General features: G+C 46.4%; 1 protein-coding gene across 4 annotated transcripts in view; it reads left to right on the forward strand.

The window, feature by feature from the left end:
- The window catches only part of LOC135909606 (uncharacterized), a 53914-nt gene that overhangs the window by 26594 nt on the left and 13689 nt on the right, over positions 1-13631 (forward strand). For 3 of the 4 annotated variants that reach the window (XM_065441586.2, XM_065441589.2, XM_065441587.2), the window contains 8 exons: positions 2840-3016; positions 4335-4364; positions 5141-5176; positions 6169-6192; positions 6297-6335; positions 6426-6458; positions 7045-7068; positions 10369-11094. In XM_065441586.2, coding sequence (XP_065297658.2) covers positions 2840-3016; positions 4335-4364; positions 5141-5176; positions 6169-6192; positions 6297-6335; positions 6426-6458; positions 7045-7068; positions 10369-11094 — 1089 coding nt within the window. The remainder of the gene's footprint in view (positions 1-2839; positions 3017-4334; positions 4365-5140; positions 5177-6168; positions 6193-6296; positions 6336-6425; positions 6459-7044; positions 7069-10368; positions 11095-13631) is intronic. The other variant, XM_065441588.2, reaches the window with a different exon arrangement.

A 13631-nucleotide genomic window follows, 5' to 3' on the forward strand; every position in this document is an offset into this window, starting at 1 on the left:
GCACCACGTACTACACGAAGTGTGGGAACCACCTGTGGTGCACCTGTGGTTCTTTTTGTTCCACACTAAATCATAGGTGCACCAATGATTGTCACATGCAAATAAACATCCGAGTATGAGTCGCGCTAAGTCTATCTTTCACCTTCAGCTTCTTCATTTGAACGTTGTTGCAAATACACAACATACCTCTTTTCTGCTAAATCAAACCACAGAAATTCGCTAAAGCTAGTTTCCATGGGAGTACAGCTGCTGTTATCCTTCCCTACAACTCCATGAAAAATATTTTGAGGAAACAAAGAATTGTGCTCTAAAGGGTTAAATATACGTATAGGTCTCCAAATATAGTTATCTAAGCAAAAGTCACTGTATACAGGGTGTCTCATATAGATTTAGCCAGAGTTTAAAGCTATGCCGATGACCTCTAAGACGACGCGACCAATTGCATGTTGCTTGCTTTTGTATGTAGTGTGTCACGCCATTTCTTGTATTTTCGCTTAATTAGATATTATTTAGTTAAGATTAATTAACTAACTTCTGAGGTAACGAAGCTAGGAAAATAAATCCAATTAGTTGCAAAGCAGTTTTTAAAACGTCCGAAACAGTTTCTGTCTCTCTATCTATTAAGAATTAGTGTATTTCAGCTTACTGATGATGCCCGCGAAATACAAAACACCACGTGACATGCCCTCTTACACGTCGTGATTGCACTGCTGCCAAACGTTCCGCGCACAAACAGAGATGGTCGTGGTGCCGCTTGCCCATGCTTTCGCATGGGCTATGCCAGCGCCGTAGGCGTTGGCTGTGCCATTTACACCAGCGATGTGCTCCCCTCGCGACAGTTCGTTACAACGATAAGCAAACGCAGCGGTTATCGCTTGTGCTTCCGGAAGCAACAAGTCCGTCATTTCGCGATAGCTTTAAGAAAATTGAACATCCCTAAATTAAAAAAAAAAACTCACTTTTCAGAAGGCTGAAATTGTAGAATAAGAGTATTTTAAATCCCAGATGCCGTCTTTCACTGAATTTACGTTTTTTTCGTGCGCTTTCCCAGCGAGTGCTCGAAGAAGTCACCTTCTGCAGCGATACAACGCTGGAATCTTCTTATAAGACTTGCTGTCGCTGTCTTGAGCATCGTTGGTGAAATGCTGTGGCAGACTTCAATTACCTTCTCCTGCAAGGTTTCTGGAGACGTCGTTGTCGCCGAGTATACGTGATCCTTAATATAGCCCCACAAGAAAAAAGTCAAGAGGGTTGAGGTCGGGTGACCTCGCCGCCCACAAGACAGACCCATTTCTCCCTATCCGTTGCACTGGGAAGGTAACATCAAGCCATGCTCGTGCTTGACAGCAGCTGTAGGCTGGGGCCCCGTCGCGCTGATACCACATTGCGTCCAGCCGGGCTAGTGTCATGTTGCAGCAGAAGTCTTCAACCGGCCCTTTGAGGAACTCACTTACATTCAGTCAGTGTTGTTAAAAAGCACTGGGCCAATGAGTGTGCTGTCATATATTGCGCACCAAACGTTAAAAGACCACTGATATTGGTGGCGCGATCATCCTAGCCAGTGGAGATTTTGCTTACTCCAACAGTGTGCGTTGTGGATGTTTACTTGGCAATTTCGGGAAAACTTCGCCTCCTCAGTCCGAGTACCTTGGTGAGAAAGTCAAAATCCTGCTCCTCTTGGATCAAAATCCAATTCGCAAAGTCGAGTCAGATCCCTTGACTCCAGGCATCGATGCAACTGTAGGTCCAGCTGTTTTCAAACTCCTCCAGGTAGCTGAGTTGGACGCACCGAGCTGTGCGCCACGCCGCGTGAGCTTGCGTGTGGATTAGCCGCCATGAAAAACAATACGTTAGTGCGAGCCTCAATATTTATGACTGAAGCTCTCTGCCTCTTTCTTGTGAAGCTTCTGGTCTGCTTCAGCGACTCGTAGGCGTTAAATATTGCCATCGAGTTCGGTCGCGTACCCGGGTGCCACCTTCAAAATATTGTTGCAGCCTGCCGTCTCTGTCAGTCTGCAGCTCCTAGGACAAGGATCAAGTCTGCTTTTTCCTTGTTGGAAAAAGGCATTGCGAAATTGTTCGCGCTTTAACAGCCGATGCACGATAGCCTTTGCATGGCTGTCTAGAACTGCCACAACCACGTCTGTCAGTCGCTTTACGCAGCGCAAGCGATAACGGTTGCTAGCTTAAATCGAACAGCCAACGCTTGCGTCGCTGCCCTGTCGCTTTCGTTTGTGCGCCGAACGCTTGGGAGCAGTGCTATCACGATGCGCAAGTGGGCATGTCACGTTGTGTTTTTTTTGTATTTTGAGGGCATCCGCAGTAAGTTGAAAAACAGTAATACTTAATAGACAGAAAGACAAACTGTTCATTCGGACGTTTTGCAAACCGCTCTGCAACTTTCTAATTTGAAATTTTTTCCTAACTTCGTTGATTCAGAAGTTGGTTAATCAATCTTGATAAATTATGTAATTAAACAAAATACAAAAGCTAGTGTGACAGAGTGCATACATAAGACAGCAACATGCATTTGGTCGCGTCGTCTTGCAGTGCATCGGCATATTTATAAGCTCTGGCTAAAGCTCGCTGAGACACCCTGTATAGTGCGTCAAACAAGGCAAACAAATATGAAGCGCAATCCAAGATTCACAGATCACAATTTCCTGAGGCTATACGTCCAAAGCACGGGCACGTCAACGGCGCATACTTTACAGCATTCAGCACTCCGACTGCAGTTTGCTTGCCCGCATTAGCGAAATTCTCAGGTTACGTTGCGGTGCTTCACTACGCGTCTTAAATGCATGGTTACCGAGCTCTTTTCACATTATTCCACCTTCAGAGAAAGACAAGACAGTGAAGGCCACCTCCGCTGCCACTGCCATCCGTGAGGTAGACGCCGTGAAGAACATATCAGACGTGGGCGTGGCAGATATCGAGATCAAGGCGAAGAAGAACGCCGCCAAGAACGCCCGGAATGACGCCGTTGACGATGACGTAGACAAGGGCGGCATTCAAGGTGAGCGCGGCCAAACGGGCCCGAGTGCAGCTCTTGGCAACTCAAAAACTTTGAGCCCCCTTATACCACGTCAAATGAGTACATGTTCATCCGAGCAAAGAAAGGGCAGGCGGAAAGGGTAGATGCTGTAAACGGTCTGTAGGAGGAATTCCCTGTTTTGATTGATTGATTCTGGCGCGTTACGTGCCGAAACCACGATCTGATTATGAGGCACGTAGTAGCGGGGCATTTTGCCGGCTTGAGGGTTCTTTAGCGTGAACGTAAATCTAAGTATACACGAGAGTTTTTTGCATTACGCATCCATCGAAATTCGACCGCCATGGCCGAAATCAAACTCTCGACTTGGCGCTCAGCAGCACAACGCCGCGCCCACTGGGCTACCATGACGGGGCATGCCCTGTTTAGGCGCCCGATAATCCCTCCCAAGGCTGACGTCTGTACAGGTTCGTCGGTGGTTGACGTAATGTTTTTTTTTCTTTGTATTTTAATGGTATTTTCGTGCTACACACTGCATTAGGTTTTATTTCGCTGCTTTTGTTTTGCTTCATTTATCTAATTGGATTTTAGCTGTTAGCAATATTCTAGGGCAGGGCGTATTTCGCTGCTTTCTTTTTTTTTTTTTCACAAGAAAGTCGCGATAAATGCGGTCTCGAGGAATGGTCGAATAGCATGTCATACAAGACGGTAAATACCACGCAACGATTTGAGCTATAGTTGGGCACGCAGAACATGGCTAAGGCCGTGTCGTGACGGAAATCGACGAGGTGAACGTGATCGGTTGGACAGCAAGATGGAGCTATGCAGCTTCCCCAATTCTCATGCATTTGTTCTTGCCTGTAATCGGAACACGAAGGATCACGACGATCAGATCTAGAACGGGGGGATGATTTTGGAGGGGTGGGGAGGCTGAACTGGGGCAACCGCCTTCCGCGTAAGTGCTCTGGGGTCTCTTTTTGGTGGTGATAAGCAACCTACGAAAAGCGCGCTTTCTGCCGCTGTGGCTCTGCAACATACTGACACTCGGCAGCTGGACGCCAGCGCTCGGATTCCGCCTAATTTTCGACAAATTTGTGGCAACACTGGTTCCTGCGTCCGCAACTATTGCCCTGATATGCGGCAATTAGGCAACGAACTTTAACCAACTAGCCCGACTCCCCATTTGCTGTCTGATATATGACCGTTATTACGCATATAGCGTGAACCCCTCCGGCGGGTTGTCTGGCGCGTTGGCTAAGGTTGTGCCATAATGCCATGTGAGCGGTACTAACAGACAAAAAAGAACTATTTTGGATTTACTTCTTACGTGAGTGTTCTGCAGTTTCAGCCAAGAAGAAAGTTTCTGCTAAAGGTAAGCGTTATACTTTCTTTAACGATCTTGCTTTTGCTCTATTTTAAGATGACATCTCAGTCCACCTCACGTTCATTAAAGCTATACTTATCTCTCTCGGTGTTTATTTCACATTTCAATCCGGGCTGGAATAACAGAACGATTCGACTACAACGCTATACTTCCTCGCTTTTCCTCAGGAGGCCCCCCAGCGGAGCTCTGCAATATACGTTATCGCCGCGAATGGTTGGCATTGAGCAGGATATTGAGTCGCGACGCAAGGTTTCAGGCGACCTATCAAATCTCACTCTTAACTCTTCACAGTGGGAGTAATAAGCCAGGTATCGCTGTAATGACCGTTTCTAAAAGGCACTGCTTGCAGGATTACGTGTATTCACTGCCTGCTGGAGGGACATGAAGAAATGCTATGCGTGGTGAAATGAAAGCGTACAATCACACTCTCCCCCTTATACGCGACAATGAATATAGCCACATCATACATTTGCAAGTGTCACTGGTTGCGTTCTATATGAAATTCATGCGCACGATTCATTACGTAGTTTATTCATAAAGAAAAAAAAAGGCACTGGCGCCGACTCGTGCACGGAAGAGGACAGACAGTGTAGCATTACACGTATACCAGTCGTTAACGTTCTTTTGAATGCAAGATTCCCAATACAGTTATGTGCTTTCGTGGCATGCACATTGGGGCCGCATCTTTGCAAACGTGAGCCTTCTTGATTCGTCCCAAGTGTGTGAAGAACCGTTTATTTATATTTGCCTTCTTTCTTTCGCAGAAAAGAAACGCCAAGCAGTCGTTGAAACTATGAAAGGTGAGCGTATACATCATTACTTGCAGGCAACACTTAACTCTGTAGGTATACTGTGAAAGAGAAGTGAAAAGAAAAAAAAAACATGTTGATTTCACTTATGCGACGTTCTTGTTTCATCACAAACAAGCTACGTCCTCGTACAAGTTAAGCAGCATCATGTCAAGCACTGTAGCACTGCTCAGTGACGTCAGATGTGGCGGAGACGGGAGGGAGGCGATCAATTTCTCGGCGCTTCCCCGGGGTCATGCTACAGGGTCATGCAGGGTCATGTTACAGTCAAACGTACTTTAAGGGACGCGGCACTGCAGATGATTTGACAGCAGCATATGACAAAAAAGAAACTAACGCCCAGAAATCATTAAAGCATCAGCATGCAAACACTGAATGTGTAAACTTGTGCACACGTTCGTAGATGCAAAGCAGGAGCAGTAAAGACAAGCATTTCAATTTATACTTGTACGATGATGATGATAATGATGAAGGGCATGTTGATGAGGTAAGTGCAGTCACTACATTTACGTGAGCTGAATCATTTCGTAAGTGTTTCCTTTTCAGTTCATTCAATAAAACGGATATTTGTGAGCTCGGCATTTGCACACTGCAGACGTCATGACAGAACTCTGCAGCTATAGCTAGCAAAAAAAAAGCTCGTCTTTTCCTTTTTTCTTGACCTAACAGACCATATTCTTAGGCTACTGATACCATTTTAGCCAGCTATGAACTTCAAGCTTAAAGCATGCGATACTTTACAGCCTTGCAGTTCCATAATAGGTTATTAAAAAATAAAAAAATAAAAAGAACTTCATCACGGGAATAATTGTCCTACAAGATTATGAGCGTGTTTAGGATAACCTTTGTGGCTGGACGTTTTAAACCGAATGTATAACTAAAGCAAACGAATAACAACTTACAAACTTTCTCCAAGTACGGCTTTGTTAGATCAGCGCGAATGCTCTTCTTTGATGATTTTTTTTTCTGTTCAATTCTTGCAGTTTTCTTAAAGAGCCCATCAGAAGGTTAGTGCCAGATAATAAAAGCTACTCTCCTTCTCTGCCCCAATGCTCCCCCCTCCCTTTTTCCCTCTTACTTTTCAATGCTAACAGCTTTGGTTTACTTCCAGTTCAACCACCGAACATCACTATTAACAAATCTCCACTCGGTAAGTACCTGAATATGTATGGTTTCTTGAATTTATGCCAAGTTGCACAGCGAAGCAACGTTTCATTCTTTTCTTTTCAATTTTGTACAGCACCAGGCAGCGTCAACCTAAGCGACGTTTCAGGTACGTTTATAACAGCGTCCCTGCTGTAAGATAGCACGAAAAATATGACCAATTTTTTTATGCTTAGTGAGATATCTAAAATAGTTTTAATTTTTATAAGTATTGGACTAGCGATGAACTTGTTGCTCACACATATTTAAAATATAGAAAGTACCAAGAAGCTCAATTTTACTAGTTAAACCACGTAAAATTTACAGGCAATAAAGCGAAGGAAAGCGTAGGGAAATGCCTGTTCTATTTAAGTGGTATTTAGAAATAGGTAACAGGTAAATGACAGTCACAGACAATTGCCTCTGCAATTTGCAAATTAGTGACGATAAGCGACGTTCGCGAGGCATAACATTTCGCAGAAATCTCAAGGCTGGCACCGCTTCCGAGATATCGTTTGAGAGTCATCGTTGCAGACGTTCCATGGCAATACATAGTACGCAATGTCACTGGCTAGAGTTGCAAACTTTGCTGCATAATGGCAATATATTGCGGTAAAGCAAGCCTGTTGTAACCGCTAGCCGAGAGGATTGCAGAAACGCAAAGATTTTTCACAACGATGGCAAAAGTCTACCAGCTCCGCGCATTGTATTCGCAGACTTCATCGCCGTCGATAGCTCTGGTAAGCATGGCTTACTTACAGTTCGATGGAGTTACGGAAGAAAATTATTGCCTTGTGCACAACGCGTGACGATACGCTCCAGGTTATGAGGCGTATTCTTTTTTGAAAACTTTGAACACACCAATCATCCCGCTAACACACGAAGTTTCACGTAAAAGGTGGCCATTTATGTTCTAAAATCTTAGAGCAAGAAGCGGAACGAGGACAGTATACGAAAGAGCAGGCAAAGACAGTGCATGCCAGTATTACGCACAACTAGCCAACGCAATCCTTCACTTTCCCTTATTGTACTCGCAGACAACTTTCCGTGGCTCCGAAGGTAAAGCCAAGGTGGCAAAGCGTGTACAAGTGAGACCGCTTCTGAAAAGAGTCATGCGTTTTCATCCACATTAGTTTAAGCTGGGGAAGAGAAAACGAACACCCTACACTCTTAAAATGGTTGCACCCTTTGGGGTGTATATTTGTCTCACAAGAATAATCGTCATCTGCCTTGCTTGCGTTTCCTTTCTTGAAACTCGGCGCTCGCTACTTTCCTGTCGAGAATGCTGCGTCACACTGATAACGCGCATGCCGTTCGTGACTGGGAAGTACCGGGCTCGCAGCGTTAAAGAAAGGAAACGCGGGCAAGACAGATGACTAGTTATTATTGTTTTGGGGCAAGATACGCCCCAAAGGGTGTAAATTTTTCGAAGAGTGTATTAGCAGCAGTTAAATAGGACAAAACACGCCATTGAATGTAGTAACAGCTTACTTATTTTGCGGCTTTTTCCTTCCGCGTCTAGGCAAACGCGATACTGTTGCACGTGGAAGCAGCACCGATTCAGCGTTTTTTCCTAGCAATGCTGGCGCACTACTTGGCGCGGTAACACATGCGCGGCAGCTCCGCCCCCGTAGCTTTTCCTTCGTAGCCACAGAAAGCTGTTCGCGAGTATAATAGCTGTAAGATGCTTGCGTGTATTGCGGCGTTCAATAAGAGCTGTAACACGCGGTTTGTGACTGCAGCGACGCTCTCGAGAAGTAGAGATGGTGTCGCCATTTGAAAAATGCCTGCACCTCCTGCTTTCCGTCGTCTGCTTTCTTCGCGGAGCGATAAGACTCTAGCCCACCGAGCAGCTAGCGCTCCATCGCAGACGTAAAAACAAAAACAAAAAAAGAGAGAGAGCGAATTTGCGAAGCTAGGGCAGCCTGCACCTTGACGAAGCACGCTGCGCGAAGTGATGTATTAGGACTCACGGGCTTCTCTGCAGGCCGCTTGTATTATCGCTCTGCGAAGAAAGCAGACGGCGTGAAGCACGGGAGTACGCGCATTTCTGGAATAGCGCAACTCTCTCCCACTTTTTTTTTTTTTCTCGAGAGAGTGTAGCTGCGACCACGGCTCGCGTGTTGCAGCTCATATTGCGCGCGACAGTACATGAAAATAACTTGCCGCTTAGTGCGGGTCGCACTACAGCCGTATTCAACGTTTTAGACACTCACATTCTTACAGCGTATACCTAAGTCTCAGAATGTAAAATAAATGCCTAGTTCGCTTTGTTTAGAACTTCTTAAGTGGTGCCTCGGCGGTTATGAAATGCTGCCTGCGAGTAGCACTGTAAAAGTGAAGCCGTGTAGGAATAAATCAGTGACTCGGCACAGCATTTTCCTTGCGTCTGTTGGCAGACGTGTTAAAGATGTATCTGTATTATGGAGTCTTACGTACTAAAGCCATGATTTGTCTATGATATACCTTGTAGTTGAAGGCACCAGAATAATTTCGACCACCCATGGTTCTGCAATCTGAACCCCCAAAGCGTAGCACGATTCTTCTTTCTAAACGGACGCAAGTGTATTTTGAGTTTTGGGGGCAGGAAGAGGCCTTATTTCGCCTACACAACGTTTTATCTCTGTGTCATCGCGAAACGAATGCTTAATTTACTATATCGGAGGGTGGTGGTTGGTCATCGAACTGGGAACTGCAGTGGAACCTGTGGGATCACTCGCCCTCGCTGTAGCAGATACAGCACGCACAGTTTTGTCCTCGCCCGCAACGCGCTACGAGTACTGCTATGGGAAGAAATTTAAAGGCGAACAATTTACGACTACTACAATGCATTGTTACGTTTCCAGAGCTGGTATACAATTATGAAATGGAGAAATTGTTACCCACACGAATTGTAGGACAATGTGACGCAACAATTCCGTACGAGTTTCTTCCTCTCTCTCTCTCTCTCTCTCTCTCTCTCTCTCTCTCTCTCTCTCTCTCTCTCTCTCTCTCTCTCTCTCTCTCTCTCTCTCTCTCTCTCTCTCTCTATCTATCTATCTATCTATCTATCTATCTATCTATCTATCTATCTATCTATCTATCTATCTATCTATCTATCTATCTATCTATCTATCTATCTATCTATCTATCTATCTCAAGCTGTCTATACAGCTTTTTCCCTGGCTGTCCTCGCAACACCAGTTGCGGAAATAAACCTTCAACCTTCAACCTTCAACCTTCAACCTTCAACCTATCTATCCATCCATCTATCTATATATCTCTTTCTCTTCCCTCTCTCTCTCTCTCTCTCTCTCTTTCTTTCTTTCTTTCTTTCTTTCTTTCTTTCTTTTCCTGGTCCTGGATTTACTGCATTCACGGCAAGTTGATGGCGCGGATAACGCGGGTCGCGCACCACTCTGATTCCTGATGAAGCATGACAAGGAACGGCATTGGTTTCGAATCACTGCAATATTGCGACCCGGGACAAAAATATCCCGGACCAGGACCAATTTCCTTTCAACTGCAAGACTTTCTGAAACTAAACCCGCGTGGGTTTCCTCTGTAGCTTCGTGCTATAATTTGGGTGGTACTTCATGTACTTTCCTCCGATTTGCGGGCTTCCGCTGAACTGTTTGACATGTACCATAATGTAGCGATTCTTTCCGCATGATTCTGTGCCACTCTTACTATCCATCGTTCACGGCCGGCTGATCCTGTTGATAACGTGGCCCAAGCGCCGCTCAGAACACTGAAGCAGCGTAACAATAAGTAGTAACAATAAGTAAAGGCAGTGGCTTCGAATCGTTCCAGTATTCCGGCCCAGGTTAAACCGCATTTATTACATTAGCTTAGCTCAGGCTCCGGAACGCACACTTCGGTCTGTAGACTCCACGTTTAGAAACCGGGTACACAGCAATTACGCCTCGCACTTCAATGTAATTACGCGCAAAAGGCTCTCTGATCAGTTATTTCATGTTCGCGTTTTATTTATAGAGATAGCACATCTTGTGTGATTCTGAGCTCATGGCGACACTTCTATTCATTCACACCATGCACAGCTTCCAAGGGGGCGAGCGGTGATGCCGGCGGCGCGGAACACGGAACCGTTGCTATCAAACTGATAAAACCAGGCGAAATTGAGAAGCCGTCCGAAGTCGGCAAGGCGGCCTCTCACAACCAGTCTGCACCGGCAGCCGTCAGTGGCTCCTCTGTCAACGGCACGGCATCCAACGCATCGTCACTGGGAAACGCTCGCGTCGGCAACGCGTCGAGTGACAAGGCAGCGCCTGTCCATTCGTTGCCAGGCAACACGTCGCACGGCAATACGTCAGCTGAAAATAAGGCGCTCGCAGATTCCTCCTCGTCCGCGAACAAGAATTCGGCTAGTCGCGCGTCTGAAGCCAAAGGGGACTTGCCAGCGGACTCACCTGCAGCCAAAAAGTCGGCATCACCGGTCGATGGATCTCCGGCAGTTGGATCGCCTTCTGGCTCGAAGTCCCCGGCAGACGCTGCTGGCGGAAACAAGCTACCAGATGCAAAACAACCTACCGCCGGAGGGTCACCGGCAAAGGACGCGACTGGCACGGTCAACCAATCCGTTCACCAAGGTTCGCAGACCAACAAATCCCGGCCTCTCGACGCAACTGCTGCCAGCGAAAAGTCGGCGGACAAAAGGCCGCCCGTGAACGGACCACCGGCTGGAGCGCCCTCCGGCGCCGAAAAGTCGTCTGCTGCACAGTCAGCAGAAGAGTCAGGTGATACAGGTTCGGCGGCAAATAACAAAGGCAAGTGAAAAAAACCGCAGGCCTCTTCGCTGTAAATGTCCATTCAGAGAGCTCACTAGTTTTCGGGCGTAAAACAAGTGGTTACGAAGTGTGTTCTCCAGATATTTCCTAGTGTACAGCACTTCATTCACCTGTCAAACTTGCGGTGGCTAGTACAAAGAATTTTAAAAGCGTAGCTTTCTTTGCCTGCCTTCCCGGGGTTCGGCGTGTCGCCGTCCTGTATCTCGCCGGGTGAAGCGGACAAACCCCGGAGATGTGTAACCGAAGGTGGTGACTTGGTAGGGCACTCTTTACCAGGGAACGATTTTAATGAACGATCTTAATGTGGCTTGTAAAGCAGGTTGAACCCGCAGTGCACAGGTCGGCACAATAAGCGGACGCTCATTCATACCCGCCCGTATTTTTTTGTATAGGCACTCACTCATGTTCATGTGCGCTCGCATCTCGCCGGTATGCACTCCCTCACGTTCATACTCAGGCTCACCAACGCTCACTCATTGTAACTACTTCTATTCACATTTGCCAGCACCCACTTTCATACGTACTCACGTCCACTCAAACTATCGGGCTAGTGACTTTCGTTCGTACTATAACCTTGAACCGGCACTTACTCCAGTTAATACTCGAGTCAACTCACGCTCTTCGTCACTCGCTATAACGCTCTATCTCACGCTATAGTGAAATGGGTGCGGAGCCGAGTATATGAGTCACCGTGCTCGTGAGTGAGCATACTCGTACCGACCTATTCCCGCAGTCAGAACCATGGGTAGGCCGACCCTGGTAATGCTGTCGCGTTACAGTCCCTGAGATGTGTAACGTAGACGCAGCCTCTTCCTCCGGGTTTGGGTGCGTCGGTGTCTCGCCGAGAATTACCTTGCGGGGGGAGGGGCCTCTCACACAGCTGAAGCGCGAAGAGGGAAAACGCGTAGGAAATGCTGCGACAGCGGAGATAAGTTTAGAGTATTTAGAACTATTAGAATAGATAGTTTAGAATCTATTACGGACCTCAGTGACTTTAAAAATGCGCTTGAATATGTTACCTAATATTTGCTTTGTGTTTTTTTCTATTTATTGTTCCCACTTCCTTCTGTAATGTCCTATGGGCCCTGAAGGTATTCAAATCAATAATAAATAAATAAATAAATAAATAAATAAATAAATAAATAAATAAATAAATAAATAAATAGGAGGCACCTGCGTAGACAGGAAGCAACTGTGTGCCGCTGGTTTGCACGTCGAAATGGTGTTCGTACGCAGCTGGGACTGTAACCTGCAAGAGGGTTATGGGGTTCTTGCACGTTTATACATGGAACAAGGCGGACTAGAGCAGCGTTAGCTTTTGTAAATGAACAAATCTGCAAGGATCGCTCAGGCGGCTTCTGCCAGCTAAAGTCCCATGTGCACACGTTGCGCGAACTAACGACATGGCTGTCACGTGGTCGTACGCTGTTGCCATCACGGAATTGTAAGAAATGTTTTGTGTATCAAATGGTGGCGTAATGGCGAGCTTACTGGGCTAAAGTCGTGTTCTTTTAATTATTCAGTTTCGCCTTCGAATTACGTGTTTAGTGTTGACACACTCGGCTCAAGAAAGCAACGGGCAGTAGCTGCGGCTGTCCTTACGTAAGATACATATAAACAAATGTTTTAAAAAATTAATTAAATTGTGGGGTTTTACTTGCCAAAGCCACGATCTGATTATGAGGCACGACGTAGTGGGGGACTCCGAAAATTTGGACCACCTGAGGTTCTTTAACGTGCACCTAAATCTAAGTGCACAGGTGCTTTCACATTTCACCCTCATCAAAATGCGGCCGCCGTGGCCTAAACAAATGTTAAATTCACTAGGAGAGCATGCTCTTCAGCGGAGATGTTCGTGCGGTCACCATATAGGGAGCGACGAAGAGTACAATCAAGACCTTCTAACATCAGAATACGATGCATTCAGTCGACACATTCATGTCGCAGACACTACGCCAGAACAAGTTTTTCCTCAGCCCTGATTTGTGCCACGGTGCCTGTGCCAATGGCGCCTAGTTTGTGGAATTTCTATCTCTTTTCGCTGCGTATAACCAACAAAATAAGATGACTTGGCCTTCGTGGTCGACCCAGTGAACTGCTTGTGAAAGTGATCCACGAAGTAATGGCACTGCCTGTGGAGTAGCCCATCTGCGAATGCCATGCTCGGTTTTGCAACGAGCACACTCAATCGCGCACACATATGTACAACGTAATAACCCGCCGTGGTTGCTCAGTGGCTATGGTGTTGAGCTGCTGAGCACGAGGTCGCTGGATCGAATCCCGGCCACGGCGGCCGCATTTCGATTGGGGCGAAATGCGAAAACACTCGTGTACTTAGATTTAGGCGCACGTTAAGGAACCCCAGGTGGTTGAAATTTCCGGAGTCCTCCACTAAGGCGTGCCTCATAATCAGAAAGTGGTTTTGGCACGTAAAACCTCATAGTTAAAAAAAACGTAATAGTGCCACACAAGTCAAGCAAAAATGCGCCGTTTGTGAATGTTTGGCACATGCACAC

This window comes from Dermacentor albipictus, chromosome 1 (genome assembly GCF_038994185.2).
Source record: "Dermacentor albipictus isolate Rhodes 1998 colony chromosome 1, USDA_Dalb.pri_finalv2, whole genome shotgun sequence".
In the NCBI taxonomy this organism is placed as follows: Eukaryota; Metazoa; Arthropoda; class Arachnida; order Ixodida; family Ixodidae; genus Dermacentor; species Dermacentor albipictus.